We start from the raw sequence: 24,513 nt of genomic DNA, 5'->3' as shown, positions 1-24,513 counted from the left end.
GCAAAACGCAAAACGTGAAGGTGAGCGAGGACGGCCCACATATCCGCGCTCGCCGTCGAAAGCTTCGAGGACGGTGCGTCAGATCGCCGCGTGGGTCTCCTGGCTTCAAACCGGTCGTCTGGAGCGGTGCAAGCCCTGTGCGCAGAAGCGACGATGAACGGAACCCTAGGGAGCGCGCGACGGCCGCAAGATGCGGACGGGTTCGCGCGGAATAGGCGGAGGCCGCGCTCTTGCGACGCTTCCCGAACGGAGATACTCCAGGGCCAGGGATCCTGCTCTGCATCATCGTCGGCCAAGCATCGTTCGACATCCCACTTCGCTCGACTTCTGCCGAAGAACTCGCTGCTGCGCGCATCTGTCGAACACACAAGCTCGCTGGGAGCGGGCGTCTTCCGATCTCTCGGAACTCGACTTTCCAGCGCCGGACGGGAAAGGAAGGCGGGCACAGGCGGGCACTCACTGCACTCCGGTCCTCGTCCTTCCGACGCCCACTCGTCCATCCCGCGTCTCCCACGTCAAACCACATGCGCCAAGCCGGATCGATCCCCGTCGCCCGGAGCTCGAGTCATCGGACGCCCTTCCAGCCAGCGCGCGGTTACGACCACGGAAACTCCTTCTGCAACGCTCTCCGGCGGTATGCCTCCCGGCGGATCGTACGGGCGATGACAGTTCGAACCTCTCCCGGCGGGTTCGCGGTCGACAGCGGACGTGGGGTGTCGTCGGGTCTCGAGGGGCCGTGGTGCAGGCGTACTCGGGACGCGAGGGGCACGGGGTGCGCCGTAATGTACAGATTCTCGGACGGTGCGGGTTCCTTGGGACTCGGAGCTCGATCTTCATCTTCGCAATGCACGCGTGTATTCCTGTGCTGCAGAGTCGTGTGTCCGAGACGGGCCCGTGGTTGCCATGTGGTGTCCGTCGCGTGGTGTCGGTAGTAGAGTTCACCGAGCTGTACGCCGTGTCTCGAGACACTGATCAAATCCACTCTTAATCTCATACTTGTCCGGATACTCGTTCATTCCGGCATGTTTCCATCCGTTGGAATCGCACACCCGAAGGAAGTTTGATCGTTGAAAGTTGAACGTTGAACTCCAGGCCCGAAAGCCTATCCCAGCGGTGTCCGCGAACTCTGTCGGGACTCCAATTCCCTCAGAGCCCGGCCCGAACTGAGGCCGACCTAGTACTAGTGTGAGTGTGTGGTCGGAGCGCGGACCGCCAGCATTTGTCGAGAGCCCGACGTAGTTCGGACATTCCTCACGGCACCCCCACCAGAAGCCGTTTAACCTCTGACCGCGGGCTTCACGGCTCCGACCAGACGCGCGCACGGTCCACATGAACGTGCGCGCAGAGCAATCCGTGTACGTGTATATATATAGGTGGGGGCTGATATCACCGTTCGCAGCACGTTGGCGCATCTGTGGGCGCGGTTGAGGGCGCAACGCGCGGGAGATCTTGCGATGCAGCGAGCGGGGCCGCGACGCGCCTGCGGGGATGGACCGTCATAGTGACCACTTTGGATTTGAATGCGGTCAGTATGACACATCGTCAACGTTTGCAATTGTACGACGACTGCGGGTGCCGTGTTCAGCGCGCACGACGGTTGCAATGTCTCGCTGTCAGAGCCGCTGATCGTGCGGTCGAGCGAATGGACGTTGACCGGCGCCGCCGCATGCCGCGTACGGAACGCAAGGAATATGTCCAGTGTGGTAGTCGCGTCGAGAGGGCCGACGGACAGGATTGAGGGTAGTACTTGTTTAGACATTCAAGGTCCGCAGAGATTTGGATACACAACGGATACGGTTCAATAAGGAATCTAGTGCATGCCAAGTAGATAGCAAACATAGATCGCCAGGCAACGCAGCGAGGGGGAAGGACAGAATTGTGCTCATGGCCCTGCCAGAAGTTATGCCGAGCGCTGAAGCGCTGAAGGCCCGGTCAGCCCAGCCGGACGCTGAGGCTAGGTTTCGAACCCTCCTCGCCTTCCAGTGCCTGCTTCGCTTTCTTGAATCTCTATGCTGCCCCTTTCGCCTGCCCACAGCCGCCGCATCTGCCCTGTGTTCTCTCCGGATTATCCTGGCTATTGCGTATTGTTACCAATGATGTTTCTGAACAGTCTCTACGCCCTAGTAGCCTTCTTGTCATTCGTGAGGCCAGCCTAAAAAGTGTATAAAAATCCGGCTAGAAACCTGTTCGTACGGGAGTTCATGAGTTCTCTGCGGCTCTAAAACAATGAAATTACTCACCGTTCGGCGCAAATCCCAGGCGCTGGTTTCCAATGTCCCACACCGAGTAGTAGTGCTTCAAGACCGAGCCGCCAACGACATTCAGGCCCGGAAAGGAGTTGATGAGTGTCTGGCACGTAGACGGGTCGCTCTCGAACGGTCCGACGTTCAGCTCGGAGCTGGGGATTGTCAGGTTGAACGGAGTGCCGTCTTGCGCGGTGAACGTCATGTCGATCACCGCCGGGAGACTGTCGATCTCGTCGCAGGGAAGGCCAAACGCGCCGGGCTCGGCGGAGAAGGGCCGGATCGACGGGGAGATGAGGGCGTTCATGGCGTCAACGATATCGTCGTCGAAGACGATGTTTGACGTGCCCGAGTCGAAGATGACGGTGAGAGGCGTCTGGAGGAGGGAGGTCGTTTGGTTGTTGATAAAGATTCCGGAGGCAATCGTTTGCCAGTGGCTGGCATCCTCGACGGAAGTGAAGACGAGGTCCCCTTGGAGGCAATCGAGTCAGGATGCTGCACGAAAGGTTGGAAAGAGACTGAGGACACACCGTCGAACTGAGTATCATTGATTCCGCCGAGCAGAAGCTCTGCGTTGCCGACCGCGTTCGGGGTCAAAAACATGCTAAACAGGGCTGTATGTGCATAATTCAGTAGCTGCCCAATGCCGTAGAGCCTGAGGCACTCACATGGCAGTCCTTGCTCCTCAAGGGCAGCAAAAATGCCCTGTGCAGATGCTCCCAAGCCCTGTATTCCTAAGAAAGGGTCGATGTTGAACTTCGGGGTCTGGTCGATGATCGTAAAGAGACTCAGGTTTTCAGTGGTGATGTTACCAATCGTGACGCTGTCTGTCGCCGTCTTGACGGTGAGGACGTAGTCGTTGTTCACGACTGGATCGACGCCCACTCCAGTGGCAAAACTGAGCCTCCGGGTCGTGTTTCCAGCGACAAATGTAGAGCTCTGGGAGCGGACGAACTTGTTGGCTTGGGTACAGGACGTGCACTCGTCCGTCGCGAACTCGAGGGTGAAAGAGCCGGTGTCGAACACGACGCTGACGTCCTGCGGTGGCGTACCGACTGCCATTATATGTGAGGACATCGTATCGACACTTAGGGAGAGGGAGAGACGGACCGGAGATGTTCCCAAACCACTGTAAATCTGTGCCCAAAAAGAAGTTGTCCAGCGGGACTCCGAGTGCCGGGAGCGCACGGCGACGGAGACCAGTCGTGTGGCCTTTCGGAGTCACACGGGACTGGATGGCGATAGATTGTGGTTGGGCAGCGGCGATGCCTTCGGAAGCTGCGAGGACGAAAACACCGAGAGCAGCAGGTGACAGCATCCCGTGAGCAAGCGCAGTGGCGAGACAGTGGCGAGTGAGGGAGTTATTGAGCTCTTGAAAATGTTTCACGACATGATCCTCTTATACGGGGCAGGCTCGAGTGATTCGGAAAGCCTGGAAACAACAGTGTGAGTGGGGGAAGAGGCGATCAACACAAAAGGGAAGAGACACACAGCAACTGCGTCTACCGAGGATAAAAGAACCCGATCTTGCAGGTGGCCATGAGGTCTTCGAGGGAACTGCGTGCAAAAGAAGCGGCCTTGCCATGCGTTCACGAAGTCGACGAGGAGCTAACTTTGACTGTGTTCAGTGCGCGCGGGCGCCGCCGCCTTTGATTAGTACTCTCGAGATTACGATATAGGATTCAAAGGAGGACGAGCGAGGAGCGAGCGAAGACCGGAAGCAGATGGATGTTATGTGAGCTCTAGTATACTACGGAGACTGAGAGATAGCGACGAGGGAGTGTGCGCCCTCAGGAGTCATGACCGGTCTGACTCTCGGATCACGACCCGCTTCTTCGAGACCTGTGAGCCAACATATGCCATTGTGAACAGATACCGCACAGGGCAACGGGGTGCAGCTGGGTGCAGTGGTCCGGGAGAAAAGCTGGTTGCAGTGATCGGTCTCGGTGGAAAGGCGCGTGATGGCCACGTCTGCATATGCGACCCAGAGAGGCGCTCGCTACCCACCTCTCTCTTTCCCTCCATCATGTTCTTCAGCAGGCTCACCTTCGGTTTCCTTCTCCTCACGGTCGCCGCCTTCTTCTGCGCGCAGTCAGTCGAAGCGGCCAAGGGGCCCAAGATCACCCACAAGATCTACTTTGACATGAAGCACGGCGACAAGGACATGGGTCGGAGTGAGCATCATCTCCTCGCTTCGTTCCACTAGCACCAACTTATTGACGCTTCTCACCTGCAGTCGTGCTCGGTCTCTACGGTGGTGTACGCAGCTCTCAGGGTCTCTGACGGCCGAGCGCTCACGTTGGTCCGTTGTCCAGACCGTCCCCAAAACCGCGGAGAACTTCCGTGCGCTCTCGACCGGTGTCAAGAAGAACGGCGAGGCGCTCCCCGAGGGCTTTGGCTACAAGGGTTCTAAGTTCCACCGTGTCATTAAGAGCTTCATGATCCAGGGTGGTGACTTCAGTACGTGGCCGTCCCAATTCCCCCCGACCACGCTTGGATGTTCACGGGCGCACTCTGTTAGCCCGTGGTGACGGCACTGGCGGAAAGTCCATCTACGGCGACCGTTTCGCGGACGAGAACTTGTGAGTACTGCTTTATCTTACAAGACAGATGGATACCGACTGTCCTTTCAGCAAGCTCCGTCACACTCGCCCCGGTCTCCTCTCTATGGCTAACGCTGGCAAGGACACGAACGGTGAGCATCATTGGAGTCAGAATATAGCGTAGTTGACTGACGTATGCGCTCACAGGCTCTCAATTCGTGAGACTAATTCGTCATTGATATACGGGTTGACGTTGATTAATTTCCTTCCTTTCATAGTTCATCACCACTGTTGTTACGAGCTGGCTGGATGGCAAGCATGTAGGTGGTTTCGTTCATACCATGTGCATATAACGCTTATTCTCTGATCAGGTCGTCTTCGGCGAGGTTGTTGAGGGCATGGATATCATTACTGCCATTGGTACGTGTTGCAAAATGTGTTGGTTTGCTGTTGCTTAAATTCTGTGCAGAGAACGTTGACAAGGGCCGCAACGACCGCCCCGAGCAGGATATCATTGTCGCGGACTGTGGCGAGGTGAGTCAACTGTGAAACCTATCAATAATCCAGAATGCTGACTCCATCTATCACAGCTTCCGGTGGACACCGTGGAGACGGCTGCTGACGAAAAAGAGGTGCCTGCCCACGCTGAGCTCTAAAAAGCCCGGCTCTATTCTGATGTTAGGCAACGTACGAATGAAATCATGTTTTGGTTATTTACAGGTCGCCGGTCTGCCTAACCATACCACCACGTCCTCTGCGAAGACAGCCGCACAGACGACGACCACCCACGCTGCGGTCGCGGTCGCTGCCTCGGACGTGACTGAGAAGGCCGCTGCCGCGGCGACCACTGTCAAGCCCCTCGATGACGATCTCTCGGTGGCCACGGGCGCGGCGTCGTACGAATCTGCGCTTGAGCTCGAGGACGGCTGGGGGTCGTTCACCTCCATCCTTTTCCTCGTCATTCTCATTGGCGGTGGTATTGCGTTCTGGCGCCTCGGTGGTGTGAAGTACCTCAGGCTCTGCTGCAGCGGTAACGAGCGGGCTCGTTACCGTCGTGTCAACGCCGACGATGTCGAGAAGTAGAGGATCTCCCGGGGTTCCGTAAATTAAAGCTCCCGTACGGTCGATCCCTTGCCTACGGATCGGTTTGTACTTCCGATGTATAGGTAACAGTTACATGGGCCTGTCATTCGTTTTCTTGAATCACGTTCTTTTTGGAAAGTGCATCGACCCGCCGCAGAATTCCTGTAATAACAGGGTCTGGGGATCGGTTGGATGTTCGACCGACTTTCAAGGAATAAGTAGCACTTGGTCTCACCAACGACAGAAGGGAATGTTATTGCTACCATCTCATCTCGCCATGCTGCTCTGCAGCTGCCGCGGCCGACACGACGAACGAGGGGACTCCGTCGGAGTTCAAACGGTCTCAATCACCACACCCACACCTACATTTCTAATAAGTAGCCCTGCAACGCCCGCGCGCCTGGATCACCGGCCTCTGGTATGCATATACACTATACGGGCGGGCAAGAGCGTATCAAGAAGCAGCAATAACGCAAAATCAATAAAGATACAACATAGAGAGGACGATGATGCTACAGCCGAGAGCAAATCAATAGTCCCAATAAATCCGCGCCTGAAGTATCGTAAACCCGCGGACGCACCGCGCCCCGTCACCCGCGCAGCACGCCTATTCCTCCCGTTCTCGCTTGACCTTTGAACTTCGTACGAGGCCGAGGGCCTTCATCTGATCGCGCATGTACTTCTCCAGCCGCGTCGCGCTCTTGTGGTACACCGTGTCCTCGGGGTTGTACGCCCGGCAGTTGTCAAAGATGAGCTGGGCGTCGTCGAGGAACAGGTCCGTGTCTGTGTACTGGTTGGTGTCCAGCTTGTGCTCCATCGTGCTGAGGTCTGGAAACGGCAGAGGGCGAAGTCAGCATCTAGTCCACGCGGCACTGAGGATGTTCACAAACCCATGGGGTGGGTGATAACGTCGTAGTAGTCGAGAACTTCCTTCGCATTAACGGGCTGCAGGAATGGCCAAGCGGAAGAATGCAACTTCAAGTCGGAGAGGAGCTTCTCCATCATCGCATGCTCAGCACCGCGACCGGTCGGGCGGATTGGGCTACAAGTGACATGTCAAAATTGCAAGTAGCAGGACAGTCCATCATGCTACATACGCTGTCTGCATTGACGGTGTCCAGCCGCTTTCCCCTGCAAATGGGTTGGAAATGCAGGGTTAGAGGCATAGATAGTGATAATAGAAGTTAGCGGGCACCCACGAAGACCGGGCACCTCCTTGGGGTCGACGACCATCCCATCCCCTGCGCCGTTCTGAAACTGCGGAAGCCCATCGTAGACGATATGTGAACGGCTCTTCTCCCTGATCTTCGTCAAGACAGCTTCTCGTTGCTGTTGAGCGGTTTCCCGCCATGAAAGATAATCGACCTTCGGCAGCAGCTTGCACTCCATGATGGTACCACCCTCGTAGTCCTTAATGTAGCCTGCCCAGACGGCCCGATCCAGAGTGATTTCCTTGGAAAACCCCTGCTTTCGGAAGTACCCAACGGCGTAGTTATCGGCGTAGGTAAGGAAATAGTTCATGTCGGGATAGGTCTTCTTGATATGCGCCTTGAAGTGGTCCATGAGCATACCACCATATCCCTGACAACGAGATGGCGTTAGACGCATGCATACGAGCGATACAGAGAGCCTCCACCTTGACTTGATCTATTGAGGCTGTCGCGAAGAAGACAATCTCGGCGAAACCTCGATGTGGAAATGGACGGTAGCAGATGCCGCCTACAACCTTGTACCCTCGCTTGATGATAGCTAAGCACTTGGAGTTGTGGTCGTACACCAGACGCGCGATGTACTCTCGAGGCATCTTCGGAAGCTGCTTCTGGAAGAGGGTCTTCAGACCAGTCATGACCACCGAGGATCGCGGTTGGCGGTCGTTGTCCACCGCAATGACCCTGATGACGCTTTTTCGAAGCTCCACGTACGCAAGTTTCTCTTGTTTCGCGGAAGGCTGTGCAGGGGATGGACACATTGAGGGAGAGGGGTGCACCGAGGGTGGTTTCACGTACCGCTGCAGATGCGGGACCGGCCGCGTCCATCGTCACACCAGTCGCCAGCCTCGTGAGCTGGCCCTCATCCATCTTGTCTTCCACCTTGACCTTCGCGTCGTGGCCGTTCACAGCCTGCGCGGGGCGCATCTCTTCTCGCTCCTGGGCTGTTGGTGGTGGCATGTTCGCAGGGGCAGTATGTGCCTTCGACTTCATACTGTGCTTCTGCTTGCCGCCTCTTTGACCTGGTACTGGACGACCGTTCGCCTTGTTCTTGTTCTTGCTAGGTGGTTGTCGCGCCACCTGCGTGGCAAGCGGTCGTTCCTCTTCGTCGTCTTCATCGTCCTCAGCCTCGCTGAGCGACGAGTAATCTGGAGATAAACGCCGCTTCTTGGTAGGACGACCTACAACGTCGCTTAAGAACGAAGATGCGGGGGATAGTGGGTGCTTTTCGGGGGGCGATGAGGGGACTTGACAGGGCTGAGACCGGCGCGCATACGAGGGGTTGGTATGGAGAGTACACACCTAGTGCGCCGAGCTCATCTGACAGAGAACTCGCGGGTGAGTTGGGTTCTCCTGGCTTGCGAAAGTCGCCCATTTGTTTCCTCAAGGAGTCAATGTCCTTGTCTGAGTAATCGAAATCGCCGAGCCTTCCGGAGTCCTAGAGCCCAATGAGGCTTAGACAGGATATACTGTAGATATGCGTACCTGGATAGAAGATGAAACGCGTTCAGAGCGTCAAGACTGGGTGATAGAAACCATGCGCTCACCTCAAGTAGCTCATCTAACCGTACGGCGACGCGTCCTCTCCGCACGAATTCTGTATGTCCTATGGTGGAGATGTTCGCACCGTGGGCGGCGATGTCGTGTCCGCACCCGCAGCGGTCAATATACTGCGTGGCGGGCTCGCCGTCGTCATCCGAGTCCGATCCGTCCGACGAGTCGAGAGAGACTTTCCAGCCTGGGGGAGGACGAAGGCCGAGGCATGTTGAACAGCCGGAGCAGGGAGAGTGGCGGGCGATTTTGATGGCGATGTGGGAGTCGGGTACATTGGGTATATCGTTCGAGGCGGGGTATAGTGCCTTCATCATAAGCATGAGCTGCAAGACAGCGGGAGAGCGTAAGGCCGAGGACGGTGAGAGCGACGAGCAGAGCGAATGACAACACCGTGCGCGACGCCCGCCGGTGGCTGTGTTCCGCGGTCCGCCCCCACCTCGACCACGAACTCGGCCTCGGGGCCGTTGGGCTCGACCACACCCTCAATCTCACTCTTCATCTCCTGCCTACACATCCACATACGCCATGCTCACCAGAGCTTGCGCGCGCGCGCGCGCCGTTCCGCAGCCCCAAGTCCTGGAGAGATGATTTGATCCGCTTTTTTGGTGCCTGCCCTCCCTCGCGCCGCGCGCATTGTCTCCGAATATCCTCCTCCCTCTCTCCATGACCCTCGGCGTCCCCACGCAGCCCTCTTTTCTTCCCTAGAGTGCGCGTGTGCACGCGACGAGCCTCTCCGCGATGCCCCCGTTCTCCCTTGTCCATATACCCCAGCTCCTCGTCTGGCTTGTCGCTCTTTTGTCTCTCCCCGCCTTCGTCTCCGCCACCGAATGGATCGACTACCCCGCTGACGGCACCGCAACCCTCACTCACTACACCCTGCCCGATGGCTACATTGCATCCTGCGGCTGCACCGGCGCAAGCACCCAATACCCGACCGCCGCCATGAGCCAGTACGCGTATGGCAGCAGCACCGCGTACGGCCCAGGATGCGGTCGGTGTTTTCAAATCACCCTGCTCAACACATACACTGGCACTCCACCGTTCTTCCCGAACGTCACAAAGAGCGTGGTCATAAAGGTTACTGACCTGTGTCCTGTGGGCGGAGCAGGATGGTGTTCCGCGACGCCGGACAAGCCCAACCAGTGAGTATTTCCGTTCTACCGTGCGAGGACTTCGTACGCGGGGGCGAAGCAGTCGCTGAAACGTACGACATGAAGGAGCGGCCAGTACATCAACTTTGACCTTGCTTGGCCCTCAAAGAGTATACCGGATGACTTCTTTCCTTCCGACGAGGCATTTTACGGTGAGTGTCAGAGAAGGCTTGATTCTCCCACAAAACAACTCAACTCTTGTGTCTCACCGTAGGCTATACGGTTCGTCTATACTATCTTTTTGAGCCTCAGACACGAGACCAAGCCGTATCCAGGACTTTGGTGTATGGAATGTCAGCTACAAGTCGGTCAACTGCCTCGACAACTGGGCAGGGGCGAAGAACGCCGCCGCGCTCGGCAGTGTTGATGATGGATCCAGCGTCTGCTGTCCTGCCAACCCCACAGTGAGTTCTACGTTGTCTCCTTAAGGTTTCACGACCTTCTAAAGCGCATGTGGATAGGGAAACAGCAACGACACCTGCCCATCCTACTCAGACGACAATGGTATCCCGTAAGTTCCGCTATTTCTCAGCTGCCCGTTCTCGCGTGTTGACGTATGCACTCGGAATAGCCCAGACACCACCACGACCGGCAGCGCCCCTTCTCTGCTCCCACTGTATACGCTCTTTGTATCCTGTCTGCTCGGGCCTTGGTATCTATTCGCATGATGCTGTTGTTTTCTCCGCTCTACGACCCATTCGGACGCCCAACAAAGTTCCAGAAAGCGGCCGCACTCTCGCGACAGCAATTCGTTGAAGACGCAACTTCCCGGAGAGACGGGCGCCGTGCTTGGAGTATCCTTGAATGCCGTTCGCGGGAGCCTGACGGCAGAGACCGAAAACCTTTGCCGAGAGTTCACACTTCGTTGAATCGTCATGACTGCGACGGTAACCGAACTCAAAACCGTGTCCAGAGTATCCACACGAACGGAGCATGATTACACGAACATGTTTGCATTGCGTTGGTGGTGATATGATGGCAGACTACATCTATTCGTACAGCGTGCGACCCAATAGATATCAACTTCACACTGCCCGTGGGGGGCTCCCATTCACCGCTGGCCGTAGTTCTTGGTCTCGTACCCGGCTGCAAGGGGGAAACGCGCCGAACTGTCAGTCCGGGAACCCCACACAGGACGCGACGCAGGAACGGGGGCACTCACCCTTGCCGATGATGACGTTCGCTGGCTCCTGGGGCAGGTCCTCAAAGTAGTTCTTCAGGATGCTCTCCGTGCCCTTGGCGTAGCGCGCCTGCGCGTCGAGCGTCGTGCCCGAGTAGTGCGGCACCATGCCGTTGCCCGCCCCGAGCGGGTTCTTCATCGTCCGCCACGGGTGGTCGCGCGGCGCGGGCTGCATGTTCCAGACGTCCCCGGAGTAGCCCGAGATCTGGCCGGACTTGAGCGCGGCCGCGACCGCGTCCTTGTCGCAGATCGCGCCGCGGGCGGTGTTCACGAGCCAGGCGCCCTTCTTGAAGTGCGAGAGCAGGTCGGCGTTGACGAGCCCGATCGTGCCCTCGTGGAGCGGGCAGTTGACGGTGACGACGTCGCAGCGGGAGACGAAGTCCTTGAGGTCCTCGACGCGGATCGCGCCGACCTCCTTCTCGGCAGCGGCGGGGAGCGGGTTGTAGTCGTAGTAGAGGAGCTCCTTGCAGTTGAAGGGGAGGAGGCGCTGGAGGACGCGGAAGCCGATGCGCCCGGCGCCGATGGTGCCGACGACCTTGCCCTCGAGGTCGAAGGCGTCGCGGGCGACCTCGGAGACCATCCAGTCACCACGCTCGATCATCTGCATGGATACGCAGAGTGAGCATAGATGTATGTGTGAAAGCAACACGAATGGCTGACCTCGTGGGCGGGGATGAAGTTACGGACGAGCAGGAGGATGCTCATGACGACGTGCTCGGCGACCGAGACGACGTTGGAGCCGGTGACCTCGAGGACCTGGATGCCGCGCTCCGCCGCAGCGTTGAGGTCGACGTGGTCAGAACCGACACCAGCAGTGACGCAGAGCTTGAGGTTCTTCGCCTAGAACACAAACAGCAGTATTCTATCAGCTTTGGGATTGATGGACACGAGGTTCGAAGTGCGAACCTTGGTGATGAGGTCGCGGGTGAGGTAACCGGGGTGGAAGGGTGTGGTGATGATGACCTCGGCCTGGCTCACATGTCAGAACCCAGACAGAGATAAGACGATTCCAGGGATACACACATCGACGAGCTCCTTTTGGAAGACGGAGTCAGGGCCCTCCTTGTCGTCCGTGACCTGAGCCGCAGAAGGTGAGTGTCACAGACCTCTATGAATACAAAAGGGGGACACTTACGACGTACTCATGGCCCAGAGACTCGAGCCAGGGGCGGATGCCGAGCTGCGGTCACCGTCAGTGGCATTGTTGACATTCGAATCAACTCTGGGAAACCCACCTGGTTCTCGATCGTGCCAAGGAGACGAGCCTCCTCCTGGGCAGCCTGGCCACCACGGTAGAGAACGGCGAGGACCTGTGGCGCAACGGCGAGCGCAGGGTCATTTGCAGCAGCGTCAGTGTTGTGCTCGATCTCGAGATCCGTCTGGACGGCGCTCACCTTCATGCCTGCTGACTGTTGTTGGTTGAGAGAAGGTGCGAGACGAGACGAGCTGAGAAGGCGTGGGGACCTGGGGGAGGTGGAGAACAGGCCCCGTCTTATATAGGACGTCGCGGCGAGCATGGTCATGAGGCAACTAATGCAGATGTCTGTGAGACCGGAGGCGCAATCAACCCAGGCGGCCCATTGAGCAGGAGCGAACCCGGGGCACACACCTGGGTCTAGTGAACGAGTCGGACACGGTAGTCGTGGGAAGGTGGGGCACCGATTTCTTCCTGCTGACCGGGCGAATGCAGCTAGCCCAGGTTGTCACTGTGAGGGGGACCCTACCCATCTTGTCGCTTTTTGTACCATAGAACGCTAATGGTGGGAACCCCCCATGCGCACGCCCGGGTGCCCACGGGCTCCTCCCCACTGCGCCCGCGCACGGGCAACGGTCCGTCGCGTCAGCTGACCACGGTCCGTCCTCCCCCGCGCATCACCCACGGAGTGCGCCGGGGAGCCCCGGACTCGCGACGGCAATAGGCCACCCGGAAAGCTGATGAGAGCATTCCCAGCCGTATCGACGCGACTTCTCCCGACGCCTCCACCTCCCTCGTCTCTTTCCTCCCGACCTCCTACTCGGCGCCTTCCGTCCTATCGCGTCATGCAGGGTCAGCTGTGCGCCCGGGCTCCGAAGGGGCCAGGGCCCGCATTACACCCGTCCCATCTGACGCTGTGTGCGCACTCGGCGACAGTTCTAGCGCACCTGCTGCTATTCCTTGCCCCTGTTCGCGCGAAGCTCCGAAGCCGCGCTCGTGCTCGTGTCCATTCTCCGTCACTGTGGGTGGCTGCGGCTGGAGACCGTGTCCACATGCGCGTCCACGCGACGATTCGGCCGCCGAGAAGGCGTGCATAGGCATCCCAAGGGACAGGGCGGTTGCACGGTAGTGATTGCTACATTATGTAATGTACGAATAGAAGACCTGCACGGGAAACGGTGACGTGAGCGCAGATTCTAGATGGGAGCCGTGGCCGTGGCCGGCGACGTGCCAGGGGAAACACTCACTGGCATCTACGATAATTGTCCACGTCCCTTCCCACCCCGTATCCATCCCACAAGGCCGAGCCGGCACTTACTTAGGTCCTATCCTCTCCGAAGGCACCGCCTCGAACTCGTCCGTCTCGAAGATCGGGTCTCGGTAAGACTCCCTGCACTCCAACGCGATCGCCTCACCCTCGCTCGGATCGGCCGCAAGCCCCGCGGACCGGGGCCCGGGCGGGGGCGACCGGGTCGGGCGCGCCTCCTTGACGGTCTCCCATTCGACGCGGAGGAAGACCCACATCCAGCGGCGGACGACCTCGGCGAGCTCGATCCATAAATGATCAGGTCGCCCTCGGCGTACGAGTGCAGGTGGCTCGACAGCTTGCGGACCACGTCAACCGCAAAATGAGGTCGACGAGTATCGCGAGCGGGTAGACGGCGAGCGGGTAGAGCAGCGTCGGGCGCAGCCGTACGGATACGTCCGGCGACGCTGCTCCTGCGGGTGCCCCAGAGCTTGCGCGAGGTCCTCGGGTACCTCTTCCGGCAGTCGTCCGTGGCATCCCTCGGGCGTTTCAGGAGCGCCGAGCGGGAGTGCAGGCGTGGGAGCAGCAGGGGCGGGGAGGATTTGATGACCGGCTCTTACCGCTGCGCTTTGGAAGGAGTAAGTCCATCCCCAATCATTTGTTACGTCCCACCAGAACGAGTATAAAGAGTTGACTGCGGCTGCGAGAAGCCTGAGATAGAGGTCAGATCGATCTGGTAGGTTGCGACATCTGAGAGAACCCACCATAGACGGAAGAGATGGTGCTCCCCATGCCATGCCTCATCAGCGGCCTGCTCTCCTCTGTTCGCCATAAGTCGGAAACCACGATGCGCTGAGCGGCAGAAAGAAAGATAACGGGGAAAGAAGACGCATATTTGAGGGCATTATAGAGAGGGCGACGGCTAGTGTTGCTGGGAGAATTGTACTCCACGAGGCATTGTCGTAAGCGAATGGCGTAGGGTAGACTGGGAAGTTGAGAGTCAGCTTCATATTCATGGAGGGAGAGGCCGAGAAATGTCGCAGGTGAGACGGAATCGTCCAGGTATCCACGGAGAAACAAGAGCGAGCAGGCAGCATGCATTATCGTCAGGGCGCGGAAGTCAATGGTGAAGATCACCTTTCCGCAGACCGGTTTTCGCGGGTGGAAACGAGGCACGCCGATCATGAATAGAGCGCTGCGCACATACACCAGGAAAATCCAGAATCAAGATCGCCCGAGTGAATAAGTTCTATTCGCGCAGAAGCACAGGGTGCAAAGGAGAACAACTGGCATACGAAGCAACACGCACTTCGCGTGCATACTGGCATGCCAGTGAATGTGTCCTGCGCGCAAGTTCCGAGACCATCCCTCTCCGCAGCTACCACAGCATTTCATACGCGAATGAAGGTGCTCACCTCATGATCGTAGGCAGAACCCAGCGCGTCAGGCCGTCTTGGGCGGGCTGCGCGAGCAAGCTGCCGCCGGGAAGCAGCATATATACAGAGAGCCAAACGTCCCCGAGGACCTTGGCGAAGGAGGTCAAGATATCGGCGAACACGACGTCGGAGAAGTAGACCCCGTGTGGTGATGGGAATACGCATCGGTGTATCGCGCTGCGAGAAAAAGAGGGTCAGCATACAAGCTCAAACCAAAACCTTTCTCCCTTCCTTCGCCCTCCATCTGATCCTCCCTGTCGACAGCCTGCAACAGCAACTGACCCTCGCCACAGCCCGCCCGCCCGCCTGCCAATCCCCGCCCCCAGCTCGCACCCCAACCCGCCATACCCCGCCGCCTCCACACCTCGCCCCTCCACACCCTCACGACGAAAAAAAAAAACAAAGAGAGACGGGCACTCACGTCAAGAACTTGTCCCGCTGCGCCTTGTGCAGCACCCGCAGCGGGCACGCGAGCGCGGTGAGCGCGACGAGCGCCGCGACGCCCGGCACGAACTTGTACGCGTCCACCGCGTCCACCGCGCCCGCGCCCGTCGCGTACGCGTACAGCGCCCACGCGCCGCCCGCCCACCCCGCGAACCAGCCCGCGAGCCGGTAGACGGGGAGGTGGTGCGGCGCGCCCCCACCGGACGGAGACGAGGACGAGGACGAGGACGGGGCGGCCTTGCGGCGCTCCGCGGTGGGCAGCGGGGACGTGAGGCGGTACGCGCCGCCTGACCCGGTCTCGTACGGGCTCAGGTCGAGCACGCCGGCGGCGTCGATGCCCCAGAGGTGGAGGCCGTGGAGGTTCGCGGCCCAGCCGAGGATGCCTAGGGCGACGAGGAAGAGGACGCGGAAGGGGAGAGGAAAGGCTGCGGAGAAGGAGAGCTCATCGTCGAAGTCGCTCTTCATGGAGCTCGTGGCGTGGTTGCGGAGGCGGGAGCGGAGGAGAGAGCGGTCATGGAGAAAGAGCCGCAGCCAGCGTATACCTGGACGTCACTGCGTGGTGGCGGCTATGCATCATGCATCCAAGCGCCCATTTCCGCCCATGCGCAGCCCGCCTCATGCCGCAGAAGATACTTAGGACATGTCACACTCACGTTCGCATCGATGCAGCTGATGTCATTACTACCAGACCAAGAATACAATCCCAGTGTGCGACGCACGCAACCACCATCGGGGAACTACATGCATGGATCGCCGTACTCAACTCCCTTCGACCGTCCGACCTACTTCTTCAGCGGATGCCCTCCATCGATGCAGGCCTTGATGTCCGTGCCTGCAGGGCACCCCACCTGTCCTTCACCGAGCTGAGGTACAGACGTGCCGCCTTCTTGACCCCCGAGGCCACCGAAGGGGCCGTAGCTGATTTCAGGAGACGACTCGATTTCTCCCTCGTCTGCGAACAAGCCTGCAGTGGTACACGCCGCGTCGTTGCATTCTGGCGCGCTGGTGGAGACCGTCCGTTGGTTAGATGCTCCAAGCCTGCGGGCGGCACCAACGCCAGGGCCGCCAACGTTCCCAGAGGGTCCCGAACCAGCGAAGCCACCAAAGCCACCGAAACCGAAATCGCCGTTACGGCTTGGATCGAAGCGTTCAGTATCGAACTGGTCGACGTTCGAGCGACCAGGTTGACTAGGGCCGGGCCGGGACCTGAAGTTGCCAGAAGGTCCACTCGCGTTGTCGTCTCCAGGCCTAGAGGAACCACGGAAACTCGAAAAGCCCGAAAATCCACTGTGGAAGCCGCCCGAGCTCGGAACGTTGTTAGAGGGGGAGACCTTGCCATTGGGGGACTGCAAGACACCGGGGCTTGTTACAACGTCGTTGTTGTTGGACTTGTTGGACTTGTCTGTGGAAACGGAGGGTGCGTTGTTGCCAGAGGGGGAAGTGTTTGTGTTCACTGATCTCGGAGCACTGACAGTGGAGCTGACATCCGGGATGTACGGCGCGTCGTTGGCAGTGGTGGTGGCCTTGGATAGAGCGCGAGTAGACGATGCGACATTGGCAACATCTGTCATCCTGTAGTTGACGGTAGTAGGAGTGGTGTTCACATTGGCGGTTACTACAGTAACACCAGAATCGACAACAGGGCTGGTGGGGATGGCGATGGCGGTAGTGGAGACTGACAGAGTGCTGGTAGACGCGACGCTGGCGGTGGTGGAGGCAGCAGCGCTTGAAGGACTCGAGAAACCGGCGATCACGGGGACAGCGAGAGCAGCACTAGTGACCACGGCAGGGGAGGGAATGACAAGAGGGTTGGTAGACACGAAAGTGGTGTTGGAGAAGGTGCTCGACGATGGGAGGCTCTCCGGTAGCGGAGAGACGAAGCCTGGGAGCGGATCGTTGGTAGAGTTGTCGTTCCTGAAGTCCTGGTCGTGGAGAACTGTTTCGAAGCCGTAGTCGTTCAAAGAAGAGGGATAACCAGTCATGTCGTCCGAAGAAGAGGAGTAACTAGTCACGTCGTCCGAAGAAGAGGAGTAACTAGTCATGTCGTCCGAAGAAGAGGAGTAACCAGTCATGTCGTCCGAGTAGCCAGAGTCGGCACCGTCCACGTCGCCAGGCTTCGAGTATACAGCGGGAGAGGCGCTTGGCTCCGAGTATACAGCGGGAGAGGCGCTTGGCTTCAAGTATACAGCGGGAGAGGCACTTGGTTTCGAAGCAGAGTATGAAGTATCCCCGTAGCTGCGACGGTAAGAAGACTCCTGCTAAAGGTCAAGTCAGTCGGAGCATGAAATGACGAGACATCGTGCTCAGTTACGGATGAGTGCTCACCTCTTCGTACTCGGGCGTCTTAGACTTTGGGTAGGACGTTTCCTTGTACTGCGGCGCCGAGTACTGAGGGTCAGACGCCTTCTCGTACTGAGGCTCCGAGTACGTGGGGTAGGACTCGGCCTTCCGAGAGTCGGGTGCTGAGTACGTGTTCTGGTATTGGGGCGTTTTGTACTCCGGGTCAGACGTCTTCTCGTGGTCGTCATGGTGCTGAGGCGACGAGGTCTTCTCGTAATGCGGCGAGGTCGTCTCCTCGTACTGCGGCGCGTAGTGTTCAGGCTGAGGCGTCTTCTCGTACTGGGCCGATGAGTACGTGGTCGTCTCGTAACGAGACGCCGAGTACTGGGGGTACGAGGCCTTCTCATAGTGGGGAGCGGAGTAAGACGGGTGGACGGCCTCTTCGCGTTGCGGGGGGTGGTACTGGGGGTAGGAGGTCTTCTCGTACCGGGGCTTCTCGTACTCGGGATAGTGGGTCTTCTGGTAGTGAGGCCCCTCGTAGTGGAGGTAGGACGTCTTCTGGTAGTGTGGCCCCTCGTACTGAGGATAGGACGTCTTCTCGTACTTGGGTGCAGAGTACTGAGAGTAGTGGGTCTCGTGGTGCGGCGCCTCGTACTGACGAACATGAGAGGAGTAGCCCTGGGATTCGGCCGGGTAGTACTGAGCGGTGTCCTTCGCGTAGCCCTCGCGACCGTGGTCTTGGTAAGAAGATTCATGCGGCTCCGAAGAGTAGGCGTAGGCTCTTGGCGAAGACGAGCCCTCGCTGGAAGCGCTGGAATAGCCGCTGGTGTGGATCGAGTACCCGTCGTGCGAGGGAGAGGAGGGGCTGTACGAGTCTTGACCTCCCGGCTTCGAGCCTTTGGTAGGCGGCGTGAAAACAAAACGCGGGGGAGTGATCGTGTCGTCGGTGTCACTGTCTGACTCATCTCGAGCGTGGAGGGGACGAGGGACTGCGATCGCACCCGAGCGCGACGCCGCGATGCCGCGAGACGCAGTCCGGAGCGCAGGATCTTCGTCGCCGATGTCGATGCGACGAACGAGCGGTTGCTTGGACGCCTTCCGGGCGTTATTCTGCTGGACGGAGCAGACCTGGAGCGCCGAGGCGAGCTGGGTGTACGCGACGTCCTCTAGCCCCTGAGGAGGAGAGCCCTGTTGTAGGTCTGCCAGCGCCTGGGAAGGATCTGGGACCGGGACGCCATTGATGTTGCAGTTGACGGCTTGGGAGAGCTAAGTGAAAAGAGCGCCAAAGGGGGACTGTGGTCAGCGCGGCAGATGATGGAGACCGTACGGGAGGATACTCACGGAGACGTCGCCCTGGGGGAGGGGTGCGCTTCTGGAATGGTGGAGGACGGCAGCGAGTTGGATATAGACGAGCAGCGTGCGCATGATGAACCAAAGGAGTGTGAGAGCGTAAACGAATGTGGGTGTGGAATAGCGATGCGATGCGATGCAATGGTCGTTGGGACGAGAGAGCAGGCGGGGGTGAAGGTTGGAGCGGACGCCGCCTTAAGCCAGCGGGGGGCGGGGGCGGGCGGCCGAGCAGGCTGACTTCGAGGGTGGCCTCGCCGCCGTCAGCCAGCCGCCGCCGCCGTTCGGATAAGCCGCCTTCGAGGCTACTTGCGGAATCGACAGCCAGCACGCATCACAATGCGATGAGGAGAGACGTTGGAGGGTTGAGATGGAGAATGTGAGGGTAGCTGCGTGAGCGGATAGATGAGCGACGTGCAGCGGTCGACGTGGTTAGCGAGAGCATGCCTTGGAACTAACAAGCGAACGTCGCAACGCTGCCCCGAGACCTGAGCAACGTGTATGACCGGCTCGGCGCCCGCATATACGCGCTGTCTGCTGCTCTTCGCGCTCGACGATGGCTGCAATGCGCATGCCAGCGTCGACAGAGTGAAGAACTGTCCGAGCCGGACGGAATGGGAGCGTCATCGCTTACGAGCACCGTCAAAATCAGGAAACATGTCCGATCGGAAACGACCCCCGGCCAGAACACGCCGCGTGCCGTCGCTCGTCCATCCACCGCCGCTGTCCGTAGCAGGCGACGGCCCGCGGACTGAGACCGCCATGCAAGTTCATCTGTCTTCCTGTCGCCCATATGCCGGCCGCTCGGAGATGACGACGGACGTCTCAGCCGCCACACGTGGGAAGGAGAAGAGCCCGCTGTGCTCCACGGCCATGTGCAAGGCACGTCCACGTCCCCCACCCCCCCGATCTGCCGCGTGGGCGTGCCGAAGTGGTTTGTTGGCGGCGCGCGAGACGGGCGTACGAAGCCCCGCCGCGAACGAGGAAGCTTCGCCACGACACTGCGCATTGTTGCCGTCAATGTCTGACCACAGATGGGCGCACCTCCCCCATCCATCTCGCGACGAGTCCACCGACCCCACAATCATCACAATAGAGCTGTTTGGAAATGCACTATAGTGCACGAACCTGACGCCACTTCGGTGTCTCCACCGCTCCACGGCATGTCGGCCCGCTGGCCAAATACCCGCCAACAGTCGCATGGAGCAAGGACTCCAATGCGCCAACTCACGATTACTACGGTGCACTATCGTAACTTTCCAAACAGCTCTAATGCCAACCGTCAATTCCATGCACCGCGGCGCACCATGTTATGTCCATTTCGACTGATGGCGATGCCCTGCCCTATTAATTAGGCTGCGCACGTCCCCACGCACCTGCACATGCTGATATATGATGGTCGACCACCTATCACTTCCCACGACCGACGATCCCTGCTAGACCGAGCGCTAGGTCGTGCCCGGATGTGTGAGTGGTGGGTAGATGTCGTCGTTTGAGGGACGTCTGGGTCTGGGCGGACAAAGATGTGGAAAGATGTGGAACCGCTGCGCCCGAGCAGCCTTGGAAGACGGGCTGGGCAGCCCGTTGGGGTTCCAGAGCGTGCGATGATCGAGGCGTTCGAGGCAGCAGGAATGCATCTCCAATCTGCCATGGGGGGAACGAGGGCCGTGCATCGTGAATGCTTGAACCGGGCCGCGCTACCAGGACCTAAAGATGAACAGGATTCAGTGGAAGCTGGAAGCACTCGATCGGCCGCGGCCGCCCACAGTCGGCCACTGGAAGGTGCGGTCTCATCGCGCGTCCTTGATATTCTGAGGTCCTGATGCTCTTCGTGGTTCCCCAAATGCCGATGGAAACCCGTGGGCGAGAAGGCAGAACTTGATACATACCTCCGCCGCGTGTGCCCGCGAGTCAAACATTGACCCAATGGTGATGGAATTGAGCAGTGTTGATCGATATCACGAAGCCCGGTTGTGCCCCAGCCTCTATATGATTGCCCACACGACGTCTAGAAACGCGTTAGGGTCGGTCTCTTATTCGATCGCCTCCCGAGGCTGCCGATATCAAATTCGGTGCGCTCGGCAGAGGTCGCGTGCTTTAGCGGGACGGCTGACCGGATGCTGTGGCTTGCCGCCCCTCTGACGACATCCCGACGAGGGTCGGACCTGGGGCCTGCTGCTTGAATTCGAAGGATCTTTGTTTATTTTCAGCAAAGCGTCACGCATCCGCGAGGTGTTGAAATGGCACCCACGAGAATAGCTGGCCGTATGGCGCCGGATGCGAAAAGATCGGACGGCGTTCCCATCCACCTCCCACAGCAGCCCGGGGTCCCCAGCGAACCTTGCGTGGTCGCAATGAAACTGTGGACAGATCGTGAGCCGCGGCTGGGGCACAGGTCAGCCCGGGCGCACCTGGTGAATTCAGTTGCGGTCCAGCGCAGCTCATGCCATGCGGGGCGAAATTGCCACCAGCGATCCGCTTGACGCGCTTTGTCAGACCACGAACCACAGCCGCCCCCAGTGGAGATGCGGGTGCGGATGGTGAGAGCCAATTACACGTCGGAGGCGTGCCCGAGTTGTTCCTGCCGAGCGCCGTCGTAGAAGGACCCCTCACTGAGCATAGCGGGCCGCCGCAGCTCGTCTCCGCAGTCCTCGGTGGAGTGTCCGCGACGAGATAGCTTCCGAAGTTTGAGAGGAGAACAGCGGGCGGTGCTGGACGACGTAGAGATCAGCGCTCAGCGCTCAGCATTGCGCTGCGGCGAGCACCGAATGGAATGTGCTTACACATCGGTACGCTCGGCGTTGGTATGTGGACAGATACGTGTCTGCGGACGCAAGCCGCCTGCGGCACAGGGAACAGACATGAACTCCTGCCGCTGTTGCTGAGTGTGTGCTGCGTGCTGAGCGCCGAGGCTTGCGGCGCACGGCCAAGGCGTACGCGTCAGGTGGCGGTGTGCAGCTGGGCATGCCGCTGGGGAAGACATTGTGACTCTTGGAAGGTCTTGGTCAGTCGCTTTGAATGCGAGCGGTACGGTGGCGTCCGGAGGTAACTGGAGAAGCGCGAGCCGCGGACAGCGTCCGGTTGGTTGCGGCGGCGTGACAGCTCTCGGTCGCAAGTAGGGGGCGTGAGAACAATGCCTGATGGGGTGCGCATCCGGATCTGTGACAGTTGATTCGGGTGGAGAGACGGCCGGTGATATTCATATTCCGGGCTGACGAATCTCACTGGGTGGATCGTGAGGGTGCAGATTGAGGGAATGGTGCGGAGATCTGCGGATGCAATGGAACAACGCCGTGAGACAAGGTGGTCTACTTATCAATGATGTGGTCGCGCAAGGGAAAACCAGACCGCATACCGCTTAGCGAGTGGGCGCGAGGAACGGGTGAGGCGCTGTGGGGGCCGACGTATTAGAAAGATGGGTCAGCCAAAGAATAGGACATAAGGGGATGAAAGCGAGCGAAGATGAGCATGGGAACAAGGGGGCGCAAATCGTACTCGGGAGAAGCCGCGGGGGCAATGTAGGATTCCGGACGGGGGATGACATGTGGCAGGAAGCCCGGGGCATGAGTCAGGCTGGGAGGGTGCCAAGGAGAATTGGCAACAGAGCCGTCAAATTGAGTGGTTTCTTCAAATTACGCGAACAGCGGGCGCGAGCAGGCGCAGCACGTCGGAAGACGACAGCGAGGGCCCAGGCGGCGTGAGGCCGCAGATGAGACTCGGCGAAAACGTTCGGAGTCCGACCGGGGAACGCGTCGGAGGGAGAGAGCGAGCGAAAAGGCGCGCGCAGACAGACCAGCGCGACTCGATCGGCTTCCAATCGGGGATCGAGTGGGCAGGGTGGGCGCCTGTCCGAACGCCGCGGGCGGAAAGCCTGACACTGATCCCATCGGCCGCTTACGGCCTCTTCGCTCGGCCTCCTCCTGTGCCCGGTTCCGGTCCACGTCCGGATGTCCTCCGCGTCTCCCCGATCGGGCCAGTTCATGCGTCCTTCAATTTGACCGTCGTCAAATACTGCCAGCCGCCCTGCGACGTCCCAGCACCCGTCACCGGGGCCCGGCCATGCATCTACCCGAGATTGCGGCCTCCGGACATCGTGCACCTGGGCGCGCCGCGTGAGAGCCGCCCGGTAGATCGCGTCGTCAAATTCACCGACTGCAGATGGGGGGATAATTACGCGAGCACGGGTGGGATCAGCTGCAGGCGCGGACACAGCATCACACTCTCCTGCGGCGCCCACGGCCGACGCTGCGCTCACACTGATAGTCACGGACTCGGATCCATTTCCGCTGTTATTTCCTTTGACACCTTATAGGCGCGCCGACCACTCAAATACGCTTCCCCGCTTCTACCGCCACCCTTCAAATCCCCTCCGCTCGCCCCTCCCGCCTCGATCCCCCTTTCCCCTCCGCCACTCGCCTATCCCAACCACTCACTCCCAGCGTCTACCCCCCTCCCGCCTTCCCCCTCCAGCCATGACTCGCGGTCGCAGAAAGGACATGACCATCCCGCCCTCACGCGCCCTTCTCCAGCAGCGCGACTACCGTGCCCGCAAAGCCCAGTATCTCGCCGATCTCGAGTTCCGTGTCAAGAAGGCTGAAGAGGAGAACGTCCTCCTCCACAAAGAGGTCGATGCCCTCCATGCCAAATTGAAGTCCGCTTCGACTCAGGCCCCCTCCCCATTTGGCCCGGAAGTGGTATGTCTTGCTCCGCTTAACACGGGCGCCGGGTCCAGTGTCCAGCCCGTTACCAATACAAATTCGCTCATTATTCATCTCCCACAGGCCGCAGCGTCCTCGGATCTCATGCACCACCTCACTGTAGCTGCTGCGTCCGTCACACGCTTCCAGCAACTCGCATTCTACCCCGCAGGCGCGGGCGCGGGCGGACCTGCACCACATGTCAACCGCACGCCCATCACCCTTGCGACCCCCAACTACAACCCTTCGCCAGTCGCGCCTCCAATCACACATCCCCGCGCACAGTCGTCGTCCGTCTCGCCGCGCATCGAGCTCCCGCCGCTTTCCCTCTCGCCGCCGTCAAGCTCGGGGCGCCGCCCCTCTTCTGAGTTCGAGCTCGGTCGGCGGCCCTCGATAGTCCTCGAGCGTGACCGTGAACGCGCATACCGCGAACCCCTGCCCTCGGTGTACCCTCACCGCTCGATGCCAGCGTCGGTGATGGGCCCCGCGCCACACGTCCCCCACCGTGTCTCGCCACATGCCGCGCACTCCTCCGCCGGGTCGCCCTCCGGCTCGCGACACAGTGCGAGCCCGCTTCAGAGCGCCCGCTATCCAAACCTGGACCCGCGCGATCCGGACTGCTGCGACGGGTATGTCGACTGCCGCACGCTCACGCAAGACGAAGACGAAGAGGATGACGACGAAGATGAGCTCATGGACGAGGACGAGGCACCACCACCGTCGCGCGCGCGCTTCGCACAGCGCACGAGCGACGTCCGCTCGACAGCGTCCTCCGCGTCGGGCCCCGAAGACGGCCCATCGCCACACTCGTCGCGTTTGCGGCAGTCACCTCCACATGTACTGTCGCGCCCGCCCCCCGAGGGCCAGCGGTGAACGGATGACGCCCGGCTGCTTGTTCACGCGTTC

The 24,513-nt window shown here is 59.6% G+C and overlaps 8 protein-coding genes across 8 annotated transcripts; 3 read left to right on the top strand and 5 right to left on the bottom strand.

The window, feature by feature from the left end:
- Positions 1-2,232: 2,232 nt before the first annotated feature.
- On the bottom strand, positions 2,233-3,561 carry BXZ73DRAFT_47433 (acid protease; the record flags this gene model as incomplete). The annotated part of the gene is made up of 4 exons (XM_048019875.1): positions 2,233-2,714; positions 2,774-2,857; positions 2,912-3,298; positions 3,354-3,561. 4 exons carry the CDS (start codon positions 3,559-3,561, stop codon positions 2,233-2,235), a joined length of 1,161 nt encoding a protein of 386 aa, XP_047877563.1.
- A 708-nt stretch (positions 3,562-4,269) lies between these two features.
- BXZ73DRAFT_47510 (cyclophilin-like domain-containing protein) lies at positions 4,270-5,442 on the top strand (the record flags this gene model as incomplete). The annotated part of the gene is made up of 10 exons (XM_048019889.1): positions 4,270-4,417; positions 4,480-4,502; positions 4,559-4,703; positions 4,765-4,825; positions 4,877-4,938; positions 4,994-5,004; positions 5,065-5,106; positions 5,158-5,206; positions 5,256-5,320; positions 5,377-5,442. The coding sequence occupies 10 exons, from the start codon at positions 4,270-4,272 to the stop codon at positions 5,440-5,442; spliced, it is 672 nt and encodes a 223-aa protein (XP_047877562.1).
- Positions 5,443-6,476: 1,034 nt separating this feature from the next.
- BXZ73DRAFT_47487 (uncharacterized protein) lies at positions 6,477-8,942 on the bottom strand (the record flags this gene model as incomplete). The annotated part of the gene is made up of 8 exons (XM_048019886.1): positions 6,477-6,697; positions 6,760-6,911; positions 6,967-7,000; positions 7,069-7,450; positions 7,506-7,817; positions 7,876-8,324; positions 8,380-8,515; positions 8,625-8,942. 8 exons carry the CDS (start codon positions 8,940-8,942, stop codon positions 6,477-6,479), a joined length of 2,004 nt encoding a protein of 667 aa, XP_047877561.1.
- Positions 8,943-9,369: 427 nt separating this feature from the next.
- Positions 9,370-10,450, top strand: BXZ73DRAFT_47331 (RlpA-like double-psi beta-barrel-protein domain-containing protein-containing protein; the record flags this gene model as incomplete). The annotated part of the gene is made up of 5 exons (XM_048019859.1): positions 9,370-9,773; positions 9,849-9,938; positions 10,048-10,197; positions 10,252-10,293; positions 10,354-10,450. 5 exons carry the CDS (start codon positions 9,370-9,372, stop codon positions 10,448-10,450), a joined length of 783 nt encoding a protein of 260 aa, XP_047877560.1.
- Positions 10,451-10,833: 383 nt separating this feature from the next.
- Positions 10,834-12,479, bottom strand: BXZ73DRAFT_47324 (NAD-dependent formate dehydrogenase; the record flags this gene model as incomplete). Its single annotated transcript, XM_048019856.1, has 8 exons — positions 10,834-10,868; positions 10,945-11,563; positions 11,623-11,802; positions 11,869-11,931; positions 11,986-12,039; positions 12,098-12,142; positions 12,198-12,272; positions 12,357-12,479. 8 exons carry the CDS (start codon positions 12,477-12,479, stop codon positions 10,834-10,836), a joined length of 1,194 nt encoding a protein of 397 aa, XP_047877559.1.
- Positions 12,480-13,471: 992 nt separating this feature from the next.
- On the bottom strand, positions 13,472-15,748 carry BXZ73DRAFT_90168 (EXS-domain-containing protein; the record flags this gene model as incomplete). Its single annotated transcript, XM_048025538.1, has 8 exons — positions 13,472-13,731; positions 13,760-13,876; positions 14,024-14,030; positions 14,069-14,114; positions 14,168-14,214; positions 14,247-14,388; positions 14,819-15,016; positions 15,261-15,748. 8 exons carry the CDS (start codon positions 15,746-15,748, stop codon positions 13,472-13,474), a joined length of 1,305 nt encoding a protein of 434 aa, XP_047877558.1.
- A 317-nt stretch (positions 15,749-16,065) lies between these two features.
- BXZ73DRAFT_101675 (uncharacterized protein) lies at positions 16,066-18,988 on the bottom strand (the record flags this gene model as incomplete). Its single annotated transcript, XM_048014974.1, has 3 exons — positions 16,066-17,541; positions 17,609-18,829; positions 18,905-18,988. 3 exons carry the CDS (start codon positions 18,986-18,988, stop codon positions 16,066-16,068), a joined length of 2,781 nt encoding a protein of 926 aa, XP_047877557.1.
- A 4,394-nt stretch (positions 18,989-23,382) lies between these two features.
- Positions 23,383-24,480, top strand: BXZ73DRAFT_47329 (uncharacterized protein; the record flags this gene model as incomplete). Its single annotated transcript, XM_048019858.1, has 3 exons — positions 23,383-23,604; positions 23,692-24,102; positions 24,187-24,480. The coding sequence occupies 3 exons, from the start codon at positions 23,383-23,385 to the stop codon at positions 24,478-24,480; spliced, it is 927 nt and encodes a 308-aa protein (XP_047877556.1).
- Positions 24,481-24,513: the final 33 nt, after the last annotated feature.

Source organism: Epithele typhae (genome assembly GCF_022376455.1).
Source record: "Epithele typhae strain CBS 203.58 chromosome Unknown BXZ73scaffold_26, whole genome shotgun sequence".
In the NCBI taxonomy this organism is placed as follows: domain Eukaryota; kingdom Fungi; phylum Basidiomycota; class Agaricomycetes; order Polyporales; family Epitheliaceae; genus Epithele; species Epithele typhae.
The sequence above is the reverse complement of the archived record's forward strand: the minus strand, read 5'-3'. Positions and strand labels throughout refer to the sequence as shown.